Below are 23,801 nucleotides of genomic sequence, written 5' to 3' on the forward strand. Positions count from 1 at the left end.
TACGATTCATTTCTCTGAAAAATAGTAACCATACTATCATATGGAAAACTGATTTACAAACTGATATTTTATATAAATTATCAAATGGTATAAAAATATAACCTTGTTTGTCCCTTTGAAGGTGTCTGGTCTGTTTGCCCGTGATGAGATGGATGAGATTCTCAATGAGCTGATAGCCACCATGAAGAAGGACTTTCCACGGCGACCACCATCAAATGAGAACCTGTATGAATACTACCTGAGTCGCTGCAGGCAAAACCTACATCTGTGTCTCTGTTTCTCACCTGTAAGTGATGCAGATGGTTCACAATTATATGCATGTCGATGTTCAAAAATACATTCACATTTAAAAGTGAGAGTGAAACAGTTTGAAGTAACATGAAGAATAAAAGCAGTAATAACTTTTCACTGCATATGTTTCAGCAATTTATTTCAAGACATGAAACTAATGCATGTTATATATATATGAATTATACAGGTTGGTGAGAAGTTCCGTTCCCGCTCCCTGAAGTTCCCGGGGCTGATATCTGGCTGTACAATGAACTGGTTCCAGCGCTGGCCCAAGGATGCCCTCATCGCAGTGTCCAACCACTTCCTCTCCAGCTACGACATTGTGGCCACTCCTGCCGTGAAGAGTGCCGTTGTCAATACCATGGGTGTCTTCCAGGTAGGCAAAATAAATAAACATTAAAAAAAGCCATACATGAGTATTGTTACATACTTAATTGGACGCTAAATCAAGGGTCCTATCTCAAAGGATCTTTGTCGAAAAATCGTACATCTAAAAGTTTTTAGGAACGTCTCAGTTGGTTACAAGTGAATTTTATTTATTCAACTTTGATAATAGCTATAAGTTAGTTTTTATAAATCAATATAAAGATGCTCAAAACATCACTCTAAGATAATTTCTTAAGACTTATAGCTTTATTGGAATAGGCCCCTCAAATGATAAAATTGATTTAAATAATCATGGTATGTATTGATTTTTGTATATTCCAATTGGTTGCCATGGCTACACAGAACTTTATACACTTCTTGCACTGACGGGGAAAATGCCATAAAGAAGTTTGTTCTTTACCAGACTAATAATCTTATATAATCTCTAATAAAATTTGAAGCAGAACATTAATTTTAAGAGCTTATGCTACTTCCAATGCAACATATAAGTTCATAAATTAAATCTAACCTTGACCTCCCTAGGACCTGGTGGCTGAGCAGTGTATTGAGTACTTCCAGCGGTTCCGTCGTCAGACATATGTGACACCAAAGTCATACCTGTCCTTCATTGCTGGCTACAAGGAGATCTATGGCCAAAAGAGGGGAGAGATTGGCATTCTGGCTGAAAGAATGAACACAGGCTAGTACCAGCACATTATAAACATTAAATCGGGCTTGAAAATAATGGAAGTATCAACATTTTGGTCAGGGGCAAACATAATGATTTTAGCATTCATGTCATAACATCCATTTTAATTTGAAAAACTCTACATAGTGTGAATAATTTTCATACATCACCACTGTAATACTGCAACTATCAGTCGTCCATGATTAATTTATATGAAAGTTAATTTTTAAGTCTTGTATATATGTAAATATTTTCTCCACATCACACAGGTCTAAAGAAGCTAGTGGAAGCCTCAGAATCAGTCAATGAGCTGTCGAAGGAACTAGCTGTGAAGGAAAAGGAGCTGGCAGTTGCCTCCAAGAAGGCTGATGGTGTGTTGGCCGAAGTGACAGTCAGTGCCTCCGCTGCGGAGAAGGTCAAGGCTCAGGTCCAGGTGGTCAAGGACAAGGCCCAGAACATTGTAGACACCATCAATGTGAGTGGATCTTTTTTGGGTAGTGATGTAGACTAATGATCGACGGTTGGTCCATAAGCTAGGTCTCAAACAACTGAAATATACACATTGTTATTTTTTTTAAAAATGATGAAAACAAGTAAAGTTAACCTCTTGTGTTTCTATTGTGCAAGGTAACAAAGATAATTACTGTAAGCTGTACTGTAATGTGGCATCAACATAATGTAGTTTTTTAAAAAGGTGGAATCATGTTTATTCCATATGTTCATACTTAACAAACTCATAGCTGTAGCAGCATTGTTAATACCTCAGGAGGATGTAAACAGCGTTGCATCAGTGAGATATAGAGAAATGACCTAACTTACTGTTCAAGTTTTCACATGTATGTATTTCTCTACAGGCTGACAAGGTTGTGGCTGAGGCCAAGCTGGAAGCTGCTAGACCGGCCTTGGAAGAGGCTGAGGCGGCTCTACAGACCATTAAGCCAGCTCACATTTCCACTGGTAAGATCGTCAGGAGATTCTAATCATTTACTGTGGAATCATCTATGTTCTTTGGCACAAAATTCGTGGTTTTCCGATATTGAACATTTTCTTGTGTAATTAAATTCTTGCATTTTCAAAAGAATAATTTTGAAACGTCATAAATGATGTTGGTAAGTGAATTTTGGGCATCTTTGTAGATGGATCTTCACAGAACCCACTAAAACTAATTAACGTCAATTTTAAGGTTGTCTCTTTTTAATTTTGCTTACTTGCTTTCTTGCTGTTGTGTTAAGTTTTAACAAATTTTGTTTTACTTTGTCATGGCCTTTAAAATCGAATAAGTAGTATTAGAAACAGATGCAGATGGAACTCTTCTGCTTTCATCCATGAAACTTCAAACTGTATTTTGTGTCTTGTCTTAGCAGTGCATTAACTGGCATAATGTTCATTGTCCTGTGTATAATTCCTAACTATATTTTGTGTCTCTTTGTTACAGTGCGTAAGCTGGCCAAGCCACCACATCTGATCATGAGAATCATGGACTGTGTGTTGCTGCTCTTCCAAAAGCGTGTTGATGTAGTCCAGATGGACCCAGAGAGGCCCTGTGTGAAACCCTCGTGGAGTGAAGCTCTAAGGCTCATGTCTGCTGGAAACTTCCTCCAGGGCCTCCTTAACTTCCCCAAGGTCAGCACAGAAGTCTTAAATTAAAAAACTCTATTTTTTTCTTACGTTTTTTGCATATCCTATTTGCTAAAAACAAACCAAATTGATACTACTGTTAATCATTGAAAATTGCAATATTTAAACTCTTTTCAAATGTATTAAAAAAACAGTTATAATGATTGTTGGTCACTATTGGAAGATTGCAATTATTATTCCAGAGTTTGAATTTAAGATTAATCATGAATCCGGATTGAGATCCATAAACTTAAAACAGTAGGAAGTACCTTAAAATGAATATCAATGACTTAAAACAGTAGGAAGTACCTTAAAATGAATATCATTGACTAATAACAGTAGGAAGTACCTTAAATTGAATATCAATGACTTATAACTGTAGGAAGTACCTTAAAACGAATATCATTGACTAATAACAGTAGGAAGTACCTTAAATTGAATATCAATGACTTATAACTGTAGGAAGTACCTTAAAATGAATATCATTGACTAATACAAGAGTAGGAAGTACCGTAAAATGAATAACAATGACTTATAACAGTAGGAAGTACCTTACAATGAATATCAATGACTTAAAACATTAGGAAGTACCTTATAATGAATATCAATGACCCACACAGGATACCATTAATGGAGAGACTGTGGAGTTGCTAGCCCCATACCTAGGAATGGAAGACTACAATCTGGAAGGTGCCCGCAAGGTGTGTGGTGATGTTGCCGGTCTTGCTGCATGGACACGGGCCATGAGCTTCTTCTACAGTATCAACAAGGAAGTCCTGCCCCTCAAGGTCAGTAGAAATCCAGGGATTTTAAAGTGTTAAAAACGTTAGGTTCCTATACATTTTTTACAAAATGTCTCGAAACTAAACTTAGTTGTGGTTCAACATATACTTTGTACATGTATTGTATTGACAAGAGACTGTTCATTTTGTTCCTGATCAGGCGGTTGTGCTTGTCTGGCAAAAATTCTGTAATAAGAAACTTAACCATTATAATGAAATAAGTCACATATCTGCAGGGAATCCAGTGTGTCTCTCATCAAGGTACTGTGGTTTAAGAGGCAAGTTTTGTTTTTAATCAGGCAGCCTATGTTTGAAAACCTAAGTTCTCCATGACAAAGTGTAAACTGTCAATGGCTAACTGTCCCTTGTATTTTTCAGGCTAACCTGGCAGTTCAGGAGGCTAGGCTTGCTGTAGCCATGCAGGATCTTAACGATGCCCAGGCCCAGCTGGATGAGAAGAATGCAGAGCTCGCCAAGGTCATGGCTATGTATGACGCTGCAATGGCAGAGAAACAGGTGCGTATGTTCTTTCATTGTATATGTATTTGTGAAGTGTATTTATACAGTTCCAATTTGTTTTTTTTAAAGAAATATTGATCAAGGTTTTGTCAAAAACTTGGATATTGTAATGCATAGTTTCTAATAACATAACAAGTGAATGTTGCAAGGTCTAGTATTTTTACTATCAAAATTGTCAAGTTAATACTTGGTGTAGGCCCAAAAAGAAAGAGCAAGCATTGATATCTTCTGGAAGTGCTCTTAATTATGTTTAATTGTTGGATTAGTTTTTCTTGTAGAAAAAAGGTTTTGATTTTGCCGTTGTCTTTTTGTCATCAGCCTTGTTGTTCAAAAACTGTAACGTATGGCCATAACTCTAACATTCCAAGACATTTAATTGAAACTTGGTACACATGTTGACAGAGAAAATGCACCTTTGTAACCCATTATTCAGGCTTTAATTGTCAACAGACAACAGTTGGCTTTTGCTCCACAGCACTCTGGTAAATGTATTAAATACACCCCATTCTTCTCTCACATAAATACACCCCATTCTTCTCTCACATAAATACACCCCATTCCTCTCTCACATAAATACAACCCATTCTTCTCTCACATAAATACACCCCATTCCTCTCTCACATAAATACATTCCTCTTTAGGCTCTGGTGGATGATGCTGAAGCTTGTAGGAGGAAGATGACGAATGCAACGGCCCTCATTCAGGGTCTTGGAGGGGAGAGGGTCAGATGGACCGCCGCCAGTAAGGGTTTCGAGTCTCAGATACAGGTATACACAAGGGGAATTTACCTCACATACCTGTAACAGTTTGAATTCAAATATCTTTGTTCAATTTTCATTGTTTGGGTTTTTAATGTTTATAGAATTATGTAAAATGCTCCTCATATTTATAATTTCGTTAATATTTAAAAGGATAAGGGACAGTTTTTCAAATCCTGTCAGAATTTAGACCAGTAGTGTTTTGACTTCAGCTTCCTTAGAGTACAAACTCTAAGTTTTATCATTTTGAAGTTAAAATAAATTAGTAATGAATATTATTTATTCACTATACAGCGCCTCGTTGGTGATGTGTTACTGAGTACAGGTTTCCTGTCGTACTGCGGGCCGTTCAACCAGGAGTTCCGTACCCTGCTCAGCAAAACATGGAAGAAGGAGATGATAGCTGCTAAAATCCCCTACACTGAAGTATGTAACATGTTGTAGTTGACAGATGTGTTTGGTCAGCAATACAATATTATGATCAAAATAATTGTTATTATACATCTTGAAAAAACTAACACTGTTATAGTTTTTAACTCGACAATTCGAAGAAGAAAGAGAGCTATACTACTCACCCTAGCTTTACTGTCAACATCACACCTTGGTAAAGGTTTTGCATGTAAGCACCTTTAAGTCATTCAAAAAACAGATTAAAAGCATCATCTATTGCATGTATTCCCAACTATCCAACCTACTTAATATATTAGGTTAAATAACACTAAATTGAATATAATGCAAATTATGAGCTTTTACTATTTCACATAGAAATTTTGGTTAAGGTTTTGCATGTTACCACAATTTAAGTCAATATATCAGCAAATACATCATGTATTGCATTGAAACTTTATCCCAACCATTCAACCTTCTTACATAATTAAGATAACTCTATCTTCCATATATGGTATAAATTTTGCCCCTTTATTATTTGACTTATAAATTCTGTTGAAGGTTATGCATGTAAGCACATGAAAATCAATAACTCAGCAACTACTTGATTTATTTCATTTAAACTATCAAATATGATAACTCTAACTTGCATATAATACAATTTTTGCTCCCTGTTTGACTTATCCATGCATCTTTTACTAAAACTTTGCAATTCTTAACTTAAAAGCGGCATACTTTAAGGTCAAGCACAATGTCTCTATGACAGCTCTTCTTATTCATTAAATGCATTTTGATTGCCTTAAAATTTAAGAAACAATCCAATCAATATTTCAATTTTTGACACAGAAAAAAGGATGGCTTTATGTTAAATACAACAAGTGCAAATCCTTTTGTTCAATTTGGCCATATAATGACCACATTTTACATTTCAGGAACTTGATGTTGTGAAACTGCTTGTCGACAATGCTACCATCAGTGAGTGGAATTTGGAAGGACTGCCAAACGACGACCTGTCCATTCAGAACGGTCTTATTGTAACCAAGGCCTCCCGCTATCCCCTGCTCATTGACCCCCAGGGGCAGGGCAAAATCTGGATCAAGAATCGTGAGTCAAAGAACGAGCTCCAGCTAACATCCCTCAACCACAAGTACTTCAGGACCCACCTAGAAGACGCCCTGTCCCTTGGGCGGCCTCTGATTATTGAAGATGTTGGAGAGGAGTTGGACCCCGCCCTAGATAACGTGTTAGAGAAGAACTTCATCAAATCGGGCTCAACATTTAAGGTGCATATCACATATATTATGAAGTCAGCATAGTTTTCAGCAGTTTTCATTTGGTTATAACATAAAATACATTTTTTTTTAACATTAGTGTATTTTGTAGACTTTGTTGAAATACGCTAATTGAAAGTCACGAAATTCATAATTTCTAACAGTCTTGGTTTTGGCAATGCTCTTTATGTATTTGCGAACAAAATATTGTTTTAACTACATATTTCAATAAACAAACAATCAGGTATGTACTCTTCATACAGAATGATGAAATGATAATTTCTACAAATGGTATGCATTCCTATACAGGTGAAAGTTGGAGACAAGGAGGCTGACATTATGAAGGGTTTCATGCTGTACATCACTACTAAGTTGGGTAACCCGACCTACACACCTGAAATCTCCGCCCGCACGTCCATTGTAGACTTCACTGTCACCATGAAGGGTCTGGAGGATCAGCTGCTAGGTGTGGTCATCCTCACTGAGAAACAGGTCAGTAGTGTTTGGTTGAGGATGAGAGGTGGGGGTCAGTGAAGCTTGTGATATTGTGATATTCAAGAGGGGTGAAACATGACATTTAAAAAATGCTGCTAGTATAGTGTATATCCTTACAAATAAATTCATTCAGGAACTTAAACAATTACCTAATGATTTAGTACAATGAATCGGGTTATTGAATCTTTGTTGTCGTTTTAGTTTTTATCTTATATATATCTCCCTCCCTTACTTCAGGAACTTGAGCAAGAGCGTACACACCTTCTGGAGGAAGTGACGGCCAACAAGCGTAAGATGAAGGAGCTTGAAGACAACCTGCTGTACCGTCTCACATCCACCGAGGGCTCCCTTGTTGAGGATGAGTCGCTCATTGAGGTGCTCTCTACCACCAAGCATACTGCGGAAGAGGTCAGTGAGAAACTGAAGATTGCCGCGGAGACCGAGATCAAGATCAACACGGCTAGAGAGGAGTTCAGACCTGGTGGGTGGCGCATCTTGTCATGTTCATTATGGATTGTTATATGACTGTGTTTGTATTATTATGGACTTAAGTACATTAATGTTAATTACATGATCAGTTACACAGATAAAGATGTATCCTTGAAACAAAATAGAGCAAAGATTTTCATAGCACAGATTCATAAAAGTTATGTGTTGTATGTTGATATCTTCATCTTCATAACTACTGTCTTTATGTGTCTTTTGGAAAAGAAGTTGTCATACTTCATTCCTTTCTTAGTAAAATACATGTATGTGAATTAATGTAGAATTATTGAGCAAGGCCTTTTAAGGTTTCCTCTGTCTGTGTGTTCTTTTCAATTATGTAATGCAAATGTGAGACAAACTTTGTTGGATGATTCTAGTCGCCAACCGGGGTAGTATCATGTACTTCTTGATCGTGGAGATGAGTATGGTCAACATCATGTACCAGACCTCCCTGCGTCAGTTCCTTCAACTGTTTGACTTGTCCATGGCGAAATCCCAGAAGTCTCCGATCACGGCTAAAAGAATCCACAACATCATCGAGTACCTGACATTTGAGGTGTTTGCGTACACAGCCCGAGGTCTGTTTGAGGCTGACAAGTTCCTGTTTACCATCCTGATGACCTTGAAGATAGAGATCAACAACAACCGGATCTCACACACGGAGTTCCAGTGCTTCATCAAGGGTGGTGCTGCTCTGGACTTGAATGCTGTAGAACCCAAGCCAAGAAAGTGGATTCTGGATATGACCTGGCTCAACTTGATTGAGTTAGGAAAACTGCCACAATTCTCCCAAATCAGCTCACAAGTTGGGAGAAATGACAAGGTATGTGCATAACCAATGAAGAAAAACAACTGTTGATTATCTTTATTAAACAGATAATTTCAATATGGTATGTAAAAGGATTTATAGTGATGTACTTAGACAATTCTGTATTTACAAGTTCATTTTGTTCTATTATTTCCATTTAAAATTTATTTTTTTACAATGTATTAATTCATAACTTCATAAGAGTATGGATTGTTTAAGAATATACCTTTTTGAATGATAATAATGTTAAGATCTACCATTCAAATATTTATTGCCTGCAGTTATATATTATTCCTAATACATGACTCTCTCTATGTCCCAGGCCTGGAAGGCGTGGTTTGATGAGGACGCCCCTGAGGAGGTTCCCATCCCAGATGGGTACGCCACCACCCTCGACACATGGAAGAAACTTCTCCTGATCCGTGCATGGTGCCCGGACAGATGTATCCCCATGGCCAGGAAATACATCTCTGAAGCTATGGGAGCTAGGGTGGGCATCTTTCAGAAATATGTCACTTTGAATAATTTTAATTAACCCTTACCATGCGGGGTCCGATTATATTCGGACCGAGTTGTGTGTAACCCGATCCATGCTAAGTCCGGATATTTTCGGACCGGGATATTTACCATGGGATGTTCAACAAATCCACTTCAAATTCTAATCTTGCAGCAAATTACCACATCAGTACATAAAAATCACATAGCAAAATAATAAATCTAGCATGTGACTTAATTTTATGTACCAATAATAGTAAACTGACAGAGAAATCCATAATTATGTATCAGATATTTTTATTTTCTCCCAACTCCGCCATTTTGAGTATGCGTTCACAGGGCATCTATACTTCATGCTTGTTTATTTTTCATTTTAAAGACTATTCCTTGATTACAACAACAAATCTCACTTAAAGTGAAATGTCAAGTTCATTACAAATTGTAATGGACGTATTCAAAATAGTTTTCCGTATTGTTTTATCTAAATGTTTTGCAGTTACAAATCCCGGCATCAGTAAATGTCAATGACACTTGTATGTGTTCAACTCTTTCATTGTTTTTACACTATATTAACTCAAACATGAATAAACATGTAATTTAGAATAAACACAAGCTTTACATTGACTCAATGACAAGTATTTCCAAACCATTCTGTGATTTAAAATCCATAAACACCACCGTCCGAAATTGAGATTAAATTGTGAAACTAGGTCACCGGTGTCAACTTAGAAAATTTACTTTCGATTTCACCACTCACACTTAGAGCACTGTTATTTGATATTTAACCATAGAATGTTATAAAATGTTTTTCTTACACATAATTTACAGATATTTGTGTCTACATATTCGATGGCAGCCGCTGACACTTTTATTTTTTATCTATAAACAACAATATTTGCATGACCTAAATTGGCGGGGATAAAACAACAATCACGTGACAGTTATTGTTTACCAGTGTCGGCTGTTACATTTGTCAATGCTTATTGCTATTGTTATTTTAACAACTCCTGCATATTTTAATTAATTATTTTATACAAAGAATGATATGACTGCTATCGTTTAGCCCTAGTCGAAAAAGAACAATAGTTCATTCAAAAATGTCACAAGTTTTTACTTTAATCGGATGCTGTTTTACATATCCGCAAGTCATATGGGGGCCAATTATCCGCATGTAATCTTTTGGTTACTTTACACATGATAGTTATAATTAAATTGGTGAACAGTGCCTATTTGATGAATGTTGACCAATTAATAAACATTTCGACTCATTTTAAACTTGAAACGAATTAACTGGTTTAATACATTTGGCTGCTGTCATCTGGAGAATGTTACAGTAGAGTAGATTTTAATTTTAACAAACCAATTAAGGTACACCTTAATTACAGGCTCCAAGCTTACACATAAGGATGTGGGACAACTTCACCTAAAACAAAACACCATATTAACACTGCTTATTTTTGTAATGTGCCCCCACCCCCCTCCCAATCACCAGGTGGCAAAATACCTGTAAGGTTTTACAAGGGGAAAAAAGGACCAAAGCATGAAATAAACACCCCTTAACCAAAACACCTCTATTGTCACTTATAAATGTATTCCTTATGAGTATGATGTACAATAGTGTTATTTATACAGAAAATGAAACATTACTTTTATCAATAAAAAAATCAAATGTAAAAAATGTAATTGGCAATTACCATTCTTATGAATTTATTTATTATATATGTCATATGATAACAGCTAATTAAGGAATTTTAACACAGAAAAAAACTACCTAACATAATATGGATTTACATGTTTATTTAAAAAAATAAAATAAAAAAAGGAAATAATCACACTCTTTGTCACTAAAATCAATGTTTGTTATTAAATAAAAAAGGCAAAACATGTTGCATCTCATGAGAGCTTTTCATCAACATTTACAATATGAACCAAAATTATGTTTTTGCATACATGCACGTCAAGAATTCTGAGAAATGACAAGTTAAATCATTGCATAAATGGCAAGTAACTTTAAGCAGAGATGTGATTTAACATTCTGCCATAATTGTAAGAAAGGTGGATACATTTTATTTCTTCAAAGTTGCAGTTATTTTTACCAAACTTTACATTGCATTTTATAAATATGTACAAACAGTATGGTGTTGAAACATGAGTATACAGACATGTTAATGTGTGCTTTATTTTGTTGGCCCTTCGGTAACATTAAACCACCTGATAACTAAATAGTTAAAGTATAAAAATTATGATAGTTTGCTTACAACATGTATATCTCTCTATGTATATATCTCTCTCTGTTTTAATGTTATCATAAGATGAAATAATATCAAATGTATTAGAATATACAGTCCTACAATGAAATTATTTATGCACAGCCATCCAAGAACTATAACTATTTGATTTGTTAAGGCAGAGCAAGTATTTTTTAAGCTGTAAATAAAGTAACACTTGCATGTTTAATAATAAGAAAGCTATATGATATGTTATGTATAAAACTATACCAATGGGCTCGATAGGAATTTCCTATTCGCCTCTCTCATAGAGAACCTGCGTTCAATTCCCAGCCTAGGCGAGTGTGAGTTTGGTTAGTGGTCACCAAGTTGGACGAGTGGGCTTCTTTTCCGGGGTTTCCAGTTTCCCCTAGTACACAAGACCCACTCTCTGGTATCATTGTGCCAATGAGAGTTGCAAATACTTGTTTCACAATTGTGAAAATAAATAAGTTTTAACTAACACTCCCTTTATGAATTCAATAAGTTACAAAATTAACTACTTACAATGGTACCAGGGTGGATGGCATAAAATGGGTTCTTCCCCCCCACCCCCACCCCACCCCAAAAAATGTAAGCAATTTGTAGTCTGAGATGTTGCATTTTGAATGTATAAAATTACTTTTTATCTTATTTCTCTGATATAGAAGAAGTAAATTTGAACAATGTGAGGGGCGTTGCCTGGTGCACATCCCCCACTAGTGCAGTCAGTGGGTACAATGGGCAACTTGTTTTTAAGTATTGGTTCTATCCTGTCAATCTAAAGTAACTGCTTGTTATTGTTTATTCAGTACATATACATTAGAAGAAGCGATAAACTTCTTTTTCACTATTTTAAAGCTCATTTAATTATATACCATATGCACTTTTGATACTGTCCTTATAACCAAGTCTTGAGTACTGCTACTAAAGAAGACTAGTTCAGTCGCTGGTTGGAAATAACAAATATAAACATTTGTTTCCTTTAAGAAACATGATTGTACTTATAATATTTAATTAATACTGGTCAAAAGCATGTTTTTGATTCATTGTCTCATGTTGTGTTTATGCAGTCTCAAATGACTACAACTTAAGAATCGTATCTTATTGGTATACTGTTCTTTTAAAAAAAAACATAGTTGATGTTTCCATAGCAACCTTTTAAAATTGAAATGAAATGACTGAAAGATACATAATTGTGGAATGTTTATTTATCAATCATGCTCCCATTCAGTAATATTGTAATATCAATTTCATACTGGACTATTGTTTTGTGATCCTTTAAACAGGGTATCAGGTCTGTGCCATTAGTATATTGTTAACTGTTCTTCTTTCCATAGCTAAGCATCACTAAAATACCGTAATGTGAATTTTTATTTGCTGAAAATTATTTATTATGACATTAAATTAGATAAAGCAGATACATATTCATAAAATAATGGTAATGTAGTCAATAAAAAACCTGAACATTGGTCAAATTCTTTAACTTTGGTATGAATATCAAATAAAGAAGATTGGTTGCCATGGGAACATGCAGAATAACTTTCTCACAAAGGTTTTTGTTGCTTCATAGTATTGTATTCTTGATCTGAACACTAAAGCTAGAAAAAACAAATGAATGACCATTGACATATTTGCTTGTTTCTCTCCAATAAACAGCTGTTTTTCAATTATATTGTAGCACACGCCATATAACAAATGTTGTCCAAAATAAACAATAACATAAGTTTTCATTTAATTGCGTTCAATATCAATGTGAATCTTCATTTTACCCAAAAATTCTTCAATTGATGGATTTTATTGATGAACACAAATGTGTTTTTATGAAAAACAATAGCATATGCAAAATAAAAGTATAATTTTTAGACAAGAAATTGTCTCCATGGTTACCGTGGAATCAATTTCAATTACTGATAGCTTAATTAAAACTTTAACATTTCAATATCACTGTCTGAAAGTTTGAATGTTGTAGAACAAGTATTATTTAAATTGTATTCTTTTAAAGTCAATGGGTGATATATTTAACATTCACTCAAAACAACTCAGCAGTGAGCACTGAACTACACTTACAACATTGCAGCATGGTAAGGGTTAATAAAGAACATTCTTCTCATGCATTTCAGCATTAAAAATACATGGTAAACTGTGAAATAAAACACCTCTATGTTGCATATTCTTTTGTAAACAGCAGAAAATTCTTTCATATTTAAACTTTGGACTCAGGATTTAATGCATCAAAAAATGACATGACATTGTGACAGTCATGTACAAGACATTTGTAAGTTATATTATTAGGTCAGGTATACATGTAGCTTTATGTATTTTGATGTATTTGTGTACAGTTTGCGGAGGCAGTGATTTTGAACATGGAGACTATGCATGCTGAGTCTACAACGAGAACACCACTTATCTGCTTCCTCACCATGGGATCTGATCCCACAGAGAACATCATGCTGCTCGCCAAGAAATTGAACATACGTAAGTGGATTATATTTAAGTTATGTTATTCAAAATGTATATTTAAAAAAACAACTAAATTTTGGAAAGTTAGTCTTGATAAATCTTTTCCTTGATGTGATAGTGGAGTCAAAGAGAACTCTTTAGTAAGAAAAAATATACCATAGAACAAAGAAATTGAACAAAGAAAGTAGTATAGGTGTCCGCCTCTCACCCAAGAGGTTGTTGGTTTGATTCCTACCAGGGGTACTTTCGTATGGCTTCTCAAAAAGAAAACCAGTACTGGTTTCCGTGCAGGAAACATACTTGAGACTCTTGAGTCGAGAGTGATCTTATATGCTGTCAGCTTTCGTCACAATATAGAACAAACATTCCTTCTCTAATTGGTCTTGAGAAACTTATTATAATCCTTCATGAATTACAGAATGCAGTGCGATCTCCATGGGTCAGGGTCAGGACGTACATGCTCGTCGCCTGCTGTCCATCTCCATGGCCGAGGGCAAGTGGGTCCTACTCCAGAACTGCCATCTTGGTCTCGACTTCATGGATGAACTTCTAGATACTGTGAGTCTACCGCCTCATTGTGTTTGATTCTGCATATTTGTTTTAGTTTTAGTTGAAAACTGGCTTAAAGTAATCTTGATAAGATTAAATGAATGTCATGATAATTGATAATATTAAATTATGCATAAATACTCAATTACATGTATTCAGGATATGTGAACATGTGAACAATTATTTTATTATTGAGTATCATCTATTTTAAGTAGGGATGCAAACGAATGGCAAAATTGATATTCGAATATTCGTTGATTCTTTCGATCGAATATTCGAATATTCGATTACCAATATGAATGTGTAAGAAATGTAGTAAACAACTTTTATTGTTTGCTTTAGTAATAGCCGGGGCATTTTAACCCTTCTTCGTTGTAGCCGGTATACGCGAAGGACCCTGATTTTTCCAAACATTGGCAATGAAATTCCCCATTTACAAAAATATCGAACAAAAGCAATAGCCACTGAAAAAGGCGAAGATCGTAAATGCCTGGTTGAATGTCATGATGCACCAACGGGTCGTTCTGTAGGACGAGCGGCCTCGTTCTGGGATTGACATCTACTAAATATAACTATGAAAACACCAAACCTACTCGGAAATTAGATAAATAATAAAACGAAAATAACCCTGAATTTTGACCCATCTATTGTATAACAATGACCTAAATTGCTATTCTATACAGTTACATTTCAAAGCACGAATGTTATATCGAAACATGGAAAACAGCATATAACTAGCACATGTCATCCATATCATTTCGGCGATTTGAGCAATACTGCACAGCTTAATTGACAGCCATGACACCACTTTGGTTGCCTATTCCGTTTATTATCCAATAATGGTCATTAGAATTTACCGAAAATAATTGAAAGTTGTTTGATGCCACTTGTCTTATAGCCAGTTTTTGTAAAATTACGGGTACTGTTTATAGTCTCCGACTATGTGTCCCTAATTAACATATGACGCGTGTACCGGTATAGTGTCATCACGTCACGCCTCTGGCATTTAGGGGCCAATCGTTGTAAAAACAAGAAATGCTAATATATACAACAGCACAGATGTAAGAAAAAGGTTTATTATTATATTTACCAAACAAAAAGCATCGAATATTCGAATACCAATTTTGCTATTCGAATATTAAACGTTCGATCGAATATTCGAATATTCGAATATTCGTTTGCATCCCTAATTTTAAGGATGTTTATATTTGCACTGGGCTTTTGGACTTGGAAATATTAAATTGTTACTATGTTTTTTTTTCCTTTTTTAATAGAAATATTAATTGCATGTTTTCCATCCAAACAGGTGACAAACACCGAGAACCAGCATGAATCTTTCCGTTGCTGGCTGACATCAGAGGAGCACCCGAAGTTCCCCATCAACCTACTGCAGTCTTCCATCAAGTTCACTAATGAGCCCCCACAGGGAGTGAAGGCTGGTCTCAAGAGAACATATGCCCTTGTGACACAGGTATGTAAAGTGTTTATATACATGAGAATTTGTAACTGATATAATAAGAATAGCTTAAATCAATTTTTACCTTTCTTCAATGAAATGAGAGAACAGTTATTAGATTGAGTTATTAGATTGAAAGGGTCCTTAAAGATTTCTGACAGAATATAACACCAATTCATTAATCATTACAACTTTCAATAGGCTGCAAGTGAGCATGCTTAAGAATTTCAATATTGGATGATGTTGTTATTCAGGAGCAACTTGAGTACAGTAACCTGCCACAGTGGAAGCCCATGTTGTATGGCGTGGCATTTCTCCACACGACTGTTCAGGAGAGGAGGAAGTTTGGACCAATCGGATGGAATATCCCTTACGAGTTCAACCAATCAGATTTCACTGCCACTGTGCAGTTTGTGCAGAACCACTTGGATGACATTGATCCCAAAAAGGTATTTTGTTATTCTATTTAAATTCAATGATTATCATTGTAAACTTCTAAAATAAATAATAAATAGAAATTCATTTTGTGTGTGAAAAGTTTAATTAAAATGATATTATTTGAGAGTCAGTTAGACAAACATTCTACATATTGTAGGGTGTATCATGGACAACAGTGCGCTATATGATCGGTGAGGTACAATATGGGGGTCGTGTCACGGACGACTATGACAAGCGTCTACTCAACACATACTCCCGAGTATGGTTCAGTGAGGGCATGTTTGCCGACTCATTCCAGTTCTACACAGGTAAAGAACACAGCTTTTACAATTAGTACATATTGAAATCTGACAAGAATGTACAGGTTTTATTATCTCTACCTACACCTCTGGTCGACCATTATGTGTTCACGTCTGGGAAATTCTACGGTAGTCTAAAATATTTTATAATGACCCTTTGGTAAATGACTTTTCAAGTATTGTGTATCAAAATAAAATAAATCAGCATCTATGAGGTGCCCTTTTGAACAATCTAATTTAATCTCTCCACAGGTTACAAGATTCCTAGGTGCAAGAACCTGGCAGAGTACGTAGCAAACATTGAGAGTCTGCCATTGTCTGACAGCCCAGAATGCTTCGGTCTCCACTCCAATGCTGACATCACGTGAGTAATGTTATAAGATTAAATATCTATTATCGAGCTTTTCCCAAGGTCCCAACAACTTGGACATAGCCATTTTTGACAGTTCTGTCACAGGAGGATGTATTACTAAAAACACCAGTGATAGTTACTTAGTTACACTTTTTTATGTAATGCATATATAACACAATTCTTTATCATTTGTAGTAGACACTTCTTCATTAAATTGGTACAGTTGTAAATAGGGAAAATTCAACTTATTTTTCTTAGATCACTGATTGGTCTTACTTAAATATACAATGTTTATTTTGAATGTTTTCAGGTATTCCACCAACACAGCAAACACCATGTTGGAGACGATTGTGAACATTCAGCCGAAGGATTCCGGTGGCGGCGGTGGTGAGACCCGTGAGAGCGTTGTGTATAAGCTGGCTGATGACATGCTGGAAAAACTCCCAGAAGACTATATTCCTCACGAGGTTAGCTTCTGCAACTTTGATACATGTATATTTCACTGGTGAAAAATAATATTAAATAAAATATAGGAATATGTATTGCTCACTTGCAATGCAATCAAAATCAAATTGTAAATAATTGCTTCCTGACTAAATTGTGCTAAATGTGCCTCTTGTTCAGTGTGCCTTGAAAAAGGGTTTACACTTCAATATTTGAATTTTTGGCTTGTCTTCATAGTTTTCATTTTATTTTTACTAATGGTATAAGGTATTGAAGTCAACATCATGATCGACTGATATTAATTTTATGAGATAGGTTCACTTGGCCAAATAGATTGTGTCACAACACTGAGATCAAATACTTATCCTCAATGTTTTCCCTATTTCCAGGTGAAAGAGCGCCTGCGTAAGATGGGCCACCTTCAGCCAATCAACATCTTCCTGCGGCAGGAGATTGACCGCATGCAGAAGGTCATCACCCGTGTAAGGCTCGACCTTAAGGACCTGAAACTGGCCATTGACGGCACCATCATCATGAGTGAGAACCTGAGAGATGCCCTGGATAACATGTTTGACGCTCGTGTTCCAACATCATGGAAAAAGGTGTGTAAATAATCAAGAGGAAACAAAGTTTTCTTAAATTGTTGTTTTCATATATTTGTATTATTGATATAAATATTTAGCCAATGCAATATTTAAGAAAGAAAAATATGCAATGAATGGAAATATGTGTTGAATGATAACATTTTTTACTTGCTTTTCTGGGTAAAGCATGATTTATCTCGATTATTTAACAATATTCATCACAAATACTATTGTATCATGTAAAGGATATCTTTCTATCTGCAGTTACTCAATTTGCATTACAACTGATTTGTAAACCCTTTATGACTGCAGATTTCCTGGGAGTCGGCCACACTTGGTTTCTGGTTCACGGACCTTCTTGACAGGAACAGTCAGTTCAACTCCTGGCTGTTTGACGGCCGCCCAACAACTTTCTGGATGACAGGATTCTTCAACCCTACTGTGAGTAAAAATGACTGTTGTTTTATGGTTTTTCAAACTCCACCTAGCAGTTGCCCCATTTTGTGGTACAGTATAAATAATAGCTGCTATCAAGCATATCAAATATATCACACCTCTCACATGATGAGGATCAAAATCACATGACTGCATTCATATCTACTTCAATCTTTTACAGGAAACTTTCATTTATTTTAAAGATTTTAACAATAGAAAAGAAAGCAGTAAGAAAAAAATGTAAAAAGTAATGTAGCTGAAATCCAGCTATTTTCATATTTGGTGGCAAAGATTTCTCTGCTGGTCAAGGGAGATCACTGCATAAGAGATTGTAATATTGTGTTACTTTATATTTATCTTTTACTTTATGTGTTTATGAATACTGTTGAGTTATTATACCGTGTACTCCCAGAGTAACCTGCTAAATGGCAGCATAAATAACAAAGATCATTGAATGAAGATGAAAATTCACCTGAAAATGTGCAACACTCTGATGTTATATGTGTTTGATTTGCAGGGTTTCCTGACTGCTATGAGACAGGAGATTACCCGAGCCCATAAGGGCTGGGCGTTGGACTCTGTGATTCTGGACAATGACGTCACCAGGATGATGAAAGAAGACGTCCACAGTCCGCCTGGAGAAGGTATGGATTGTTTATGTCTTAAAAACGGTGTATTTATGAATACCATTATGTCATAAGGGTACTTTATGGTGTCATCTGTCTTGATTTTCAAGTGGTTCTGTAATGTCTATATTTTTACAGACAAATTATCAATAATAACCATATCGAGGATATCACATGATCGGCCATTCAAAATGGGATTGATTTATAGTTTTCTAAAGATTTTTTAGAATTAAGTTTAAAGAATCATGAATGTGGTATTTGTTTTTATCATAAATACTAAAAAAAATTGATGACTTTCAGCGCAAATAGCAAGGTGTAGGCAAACCATTGCTCAATTTTTGTATTAAATGCTACAGATGTTCACTATGAATAATGTTATTTCTTCAGGTGTGTACATCTATGGTCTGTTCCTGGACGGTGCTGGCTGGGACCGACGTAACGCCCGCCTGATTGAACCAACGCCCAAGGTGCTGTACACGATGATACCCGTGGTGCACGTGTTTGCAGTGAACCAGGAGAAGAGCAAAGTGCAGAACATGTATGAATGTCCCGTGTACAAGAAGCCCAGACGTACGGATCTCACCTACATCTTCCCGCTCGCACTAAGGACGAACAAGAATCCCGACCACTGGACGCTCCGTGGTGTTGCGCTACTCTGCGACACCAAATAAACTGTTTTTCTGAATTCTAGGCGCTCCATCAAGTGACTCTACTGTATGACACCATACTAACTGTTATTTACTATGAGAATTATGTTTGTGTTGTGAGGTTTTTCTGTACTGTAACAGTGTTTAAATATGAGGATTGGACTAGAATTATGTTTGACAGTATAATGTCTTACCACAGAAAAACTGTGATTTTAAATTTTTCAATTTATAACTTATGTACTGAACTTTGATTGTGACTTTTTTTATTTTTTTTATTTTGTGATTAATTCATATTGAGATGTGGTTTGAAGTAGTAAATCTGTGATGTGTTTGTGCTGATATTTATACTTTATACATATATTGTGATATCTTATAGATACTGATCCGTGTTTTGCATTTATGTTAGGTAGTCTAACAAAATGGTACAATGTCAATAAAGTTTTTGGTGAAGATATATTTCGACATGATGAACGCTATGTTTTTTCCCAGTGTATTTTATCTTGCTGGGAAGTTTGAAATGGTGTTTGTTTGACTATTTCTTCCGCATTTAATTCTTAAATATTTAATTTAATGTTTATTGTGTTTGTATTATATTTTTGAGACTAAATATATATCATAATGTATTCTTTTGTTACATAATTTTTAATTTTATTAATAATTGAAATATTTTGAGTATTATAATGCTGTTTTCTTTACCTTTATATACTTGTGTATCAGATTTAATCTGTAATTATAAGATTCAACTAATTAAAATGTTAGAAATTAAACTAGCAACAAGTACCGTCCATTTATTAGATATAAAAACTCCGTCCATTTATATGATTTTGTTATACCTTTCTAAAGTCGTTTTTATATTTGTTGACAATGGTTGTGAAATAAATAATATTTTCTATTTTGTGTTCCTTATCTATAGCACAACTCCTTGATACCTCACTGATCAGAAGTATTATGTTGACGAATAAGGAGGCTTTACTACTCTCCCCAGCGTCAGCGTCAAGTTAAAGTTTTAGGGCAAGTTGGCAAAATCCCCCGGAATTTTGACTCCCCCCCCCCGGTGGGGGATAAATATCCCCTGGAATTCATTGTTTTTATATATTTAAACTAGCTCAGGGTTGAAAGTGGAAAGCATCGATAATATTTCAAGTGTAAAATTCAATGAACACACTATAGGTAGCTTTTTTACAGTCAAAGACCATGTTGACTAAGTAAAAGAAAAAATGATAACCAGGGATAAGGTCAAGGTCACTGTTTCTAAAATATGAAAACGGTTGAAACTGATTATCTTAAGTTAAGGTTGACATACATGTATATAGACTCAACTTGGTATTTAGGAAGAGTTTCTAAAGACCTTTCATTGGATTGCGTTTGTCAATTACACAAGTTTTAAACAATAGGCTGAAGGTACTGGCTTCTATTACAAAACTTCTTTAATAATGCTTCATATTGTACTTGCTTATATATTTAGTTTGTTGCAACTCTTAGTAGTTCTTAGTGATTTTCAGTTGTATTCAATGGCGTTTACTGGTCCGTAAAGGTTTATAGTAGTTCTAGTGACTATGAGTAGTTCTAAGAGGCGTTTAGTAGTTCTTAGTGGCGTTTACTAGTTCTTAGTGGCGTTTACTAGTTTAAAGTGGCGTTCAGTATTTATTAGTGGCGTTGAGTAGTTCTAAGTGGTGTTTAGTAGTTCTAAGTGACGTTTAGTAGTTCTAAGTGACGTTTAGTAGTTCTAAGTGGCGTTAAGTAGTTGTAAGTTGCGTTCAGTAGTTCTTAGTGGCGTTTACTAGTTTAAAGTGGCGTTCAGTAGTTATTAGTGGCGTTTACTAGTTTAAAGTGGCGTTCAGTAGTTATTAGTGGCGTTTAGTAGTTCTAAGTGGCGTTTAGTAGTTCTAAGTGACGTTTAGTAGTTCTAAGTGACGTTTAGTAGTTCTAAGTGGCGTTAAGAAGTTGTAAGTGGCGTTCAGTAGTTCTTAGTGGCGTTTACTAGTTCTTATGGGCGTTTAGTAGTGGCGTTTACTAGTTCTTCGTGGCTTTAAGTAGTTCTAAGTGGCGTTTAGTAGTTTTAAGTGGCGTTAAGTAGTTCTAAGTGGTGTTCAGTAGTTCTTAGTGGCGTTTACTGTTTCTTAGTGGCGTTTAGTAGTTCTTTGTGGTTCTAAGAATGTCTTCGAGAGGCTGTTAGTAGTTTTTGCTGGTTCTCAGTGGCTATTAGTAGTTCGAAATAGTTCTTAATGTTGTTTTTAGTGGCGTTAAGAAGTTCTTAGAAGTGTCAAGTATTTCTTCGTGGCCTTGGTGGGATTGTTTCTGGGTGACAGTCGAGCCATTGCGATTTGTCGAAAGCAATACATAGATATTGCAAAAGCAAACACATTTTGACCTTCCTATCAATATAAGCTCAATATTACAAACATTTTTATTCATGTGAAGTTTTATATCCTAAACCTTAATTTCTATGCAAAGTTAACCCAAACCTTCAGATACATGTGCAAGTCTATAACCCAAACCTTGATATCAATGTGAAGGTTCCCTAAACCATTATATATCAATGCGTAGGTCTTTCTCCAAAACTCAATGTGAAGGTCCATACCTGAAACGTTCATATGAATGCAAAGGTTACCGAAAATTTCATATCCGTGTGATGGTCTATACCCTCAACCTTCTTATACATGTGATGGTATATACCCGAAACGTTCTTAAACATGTGAAGGTCTATACCCCAAACCTTCATATACATATGAAGGTTTATACCCCAAACCTTCATATACATGTGAAGGTTTATACCCCAAACCTTCTTATACATTTGATGGTCTATACCCCAAACCTTCTTATACATGTGAAGGTTTATACCCCAAACCTTCTTATACATGTGAAGGTCTATACCCCAAACCTTATACATGTGATGGTCTATACCCCAAACCTTCTTATACATTTGATGGTCTATACCCCAAACCATATACATGTGAAGGTTTATACCCCAAACCTTCTTATACATTTGATGGTCTATACCCCAAACCTTATACATGTGAAGGTTTATACCCCAAACCTTCTTATACATTTGATGGTCTATACCCCAAACCTTATACATGTGAAGGTTTATACCCCAAACCTTCTTATACATTTGATGGTCTATACCCCAAACCTTATACATGTGATGGTCTATACCCTAAACCTTCTGAAACATGTGATGGTCTATACCCCAAACCTTATACATGTGATGGTCTATACCCTAAACCTTCTGAAACATGTGATGGTCTATACCCCAAACCTTATACATGTGATGGTCTATACCCCAAACCTTATACATGTGATGGTCTATACCCCAAACCTTATACATGTGAAGGTCTATACCCTAAACCTTATACATGTGATGGTATATACCCCAAACCTTATACATGTGAAGGTCTATACCCTAAACCTTATACATGTGATGGTATATACCCCAAACCTTATACATGTGATGGTCTATACCCTAAACCTTCTGAAACATGTGATGGTCTATACCCCAAACCTTATACATGTGATGGTCTATACCCCAAACCTTATACATGTGATGGTCTATACCCCAAACCTTATACATGTGAAGGTCTATACCCTAAACCTTATACATGTGATGGTATATACCCCAAACCTTATACATGTGAAGGTCTATACCCTAAACCTTATACATGTGATGGTATATACCCCAAACCTTATACATGCGATGGTATATACCCTAAACCTTATACATGTGAAGGTCTATACCCCAAACCTTATACATGTGAAGGTATATACCCTAAACCTTATACATGTGAAGGTCTATACCCTAAACCTTATACATGTGATGGTATATACCCTAAACCTTATACATGTGAAGGTCTATACCCCAAACCTTATACATGTGAAGGTCTATACCCTAAACCTTATACATGTGAAGGTCTATACCCTAAACCTTATACATGTGATGGTATATACCCTAAACCTTATACATGTGAAGGTCTATACCCCAAACCTTATACATGTGATGGTATATACCCTAAACCTTATACATGTGATGGTATATACCCCAAACCTTATACATGTGATGGTATATACCCTAAACCTTATACATGTGAAGGTCTATACCCCAAACCTTATACATGTGAAGGTCTATACCCCAAACCTTATACATGTGATGGTCTATACCCTAAACCTTCTGAAACATGTGATGGTCTATACCCCAAACCTTATACATGTGATGGTATATACCCTAAACCTTCTGAAACATGTGATGGTCTATACGCCAAACCTTATACATGTGATGGTATATACCCTAAACCTTCTGAAACA

General features: G+C 35.6%; 1 protein-coding gene across 4 annotated transcripts in view; it reads left to right on the forward strand.

Annotated features, from left to right (window-relative positions):
• Positions 1 to 20,394, forward strand: part of LOC128236416 (dynein axonemal heavy chain 5-like) — a 63,757-nt gene extending 43,363 nt beyond the window's left edge. For all 4 annotated transcript variants that reach the window (XM_052951263.1, XM_052951265.1, XM_052951264.1 and 1 more), the window contains 26 exons: positions 122 to 286; positions 479 to 667; positions 1,201 to 1,357; positions 1,615 to 1,820; positions 2,200 to 2,302; positions 2,781 to 2,968; positions 3,583 to 3,750; positions 4,123 to 4,260; positions 4,905 to 5,030; positions 5,316 to 5,447; positions 6,341 to 6,691; positions 6,989 to 7,171; positions 7,412 to 7,655; positions 8,038 to 8,483; positions 8,791 to 8,958; positions 13,552 to 13,687; positions 14,091 to 14,230; positions 15,528 to 15,692; positions 15,932 to 16,126; positions 16,273 to 16,423; positions 16,667 to 16,778; positions 17,077 to 17,233; positions 17,600 to 17,812; positions 18,107 to 18,235; positions 18,747 to 18,873; positions 19,243 to 20,394. In XM_052951263.1, the coding sequence (XP_052807223.1) occupies positions 122 to 286; positions 479 to 667; positions 1,201 to 1,357; positions 1,615 to 1,820; positions 2,200 to 2,302; positions 2,781 to 2,968; positions 3,583 to 3,750; positions 4,123 to 4,260; positions 4,905 to 5,030; positions 5,316 to 5,447; positions 6,341 to 6,691; positions 6,989 to 7,171; positions 7,412 to 7,655; positions 8,038 to 8,483; positions 8,791 to 8,958; positions 13,552 to 13,687; positions 14,091 to 14,230; positions 15,528 to 15,692; positions 15,932 to 16,126; positions 16,273 to 16,423; positions 16,667 to 16,778; positions 17,077 to 17,233; positions 17,600 to 17,812; positions 18,107 to 18,235; positions 18,747 to 18,873; positions 19,243 to 19,526 (4,773 nt within the window). In that variant the 3' untranslated portion in view covers positions 19,527 to 20,394. The remainder of the gene's footprint in view (positions 1 to 121; positions 287 to 478; positions 668 to 1,200; positions 1,358 to 1,614; positions 1,821 to 2,199; positions 2,303 to 2,780; positions 2,969 to 3,582; positions 3,751 to 4,122; positions 4,261 to 4,904; positions 5,031 to 5,315; positions 5,448 to 6,340; positions 6,692 to 6,988; positions 7,172 to 7,411; positions 7,656 to 8,037; positions 8,484 to 8,790; positions 8,959 to 13,551; positions 13,688 to 14,090; positions 14,231 to 15,527; positions 15,693 to 15,931; positions 16,127 to 16,272; positions 16,424 to 16,666; positions 16,779 to 17,076; positions 17,234 to 17,599; positions 17,813 to 18,106; positions 18,236 to 18,746; positions 18,874 to 19,242) is intronic.
• The last annotated feature ends 3,407 nt before the right edge of the window (positions 20,395 to 23,801 follow it).

This window comes from Mya arenaria, chromosome 6 (genome assembly GCF_026914265.1).
Source record: "Mya arenaria isolate MELC-2E11 chromosome 6, ASM2691426v1".
NCBI classification, from domain to species: domain Eukaryota; kingdom Metazoa; phylum Mollusca; class Bivalvia; order Myida; family Myidae; genus Mya; species Mya arenaria.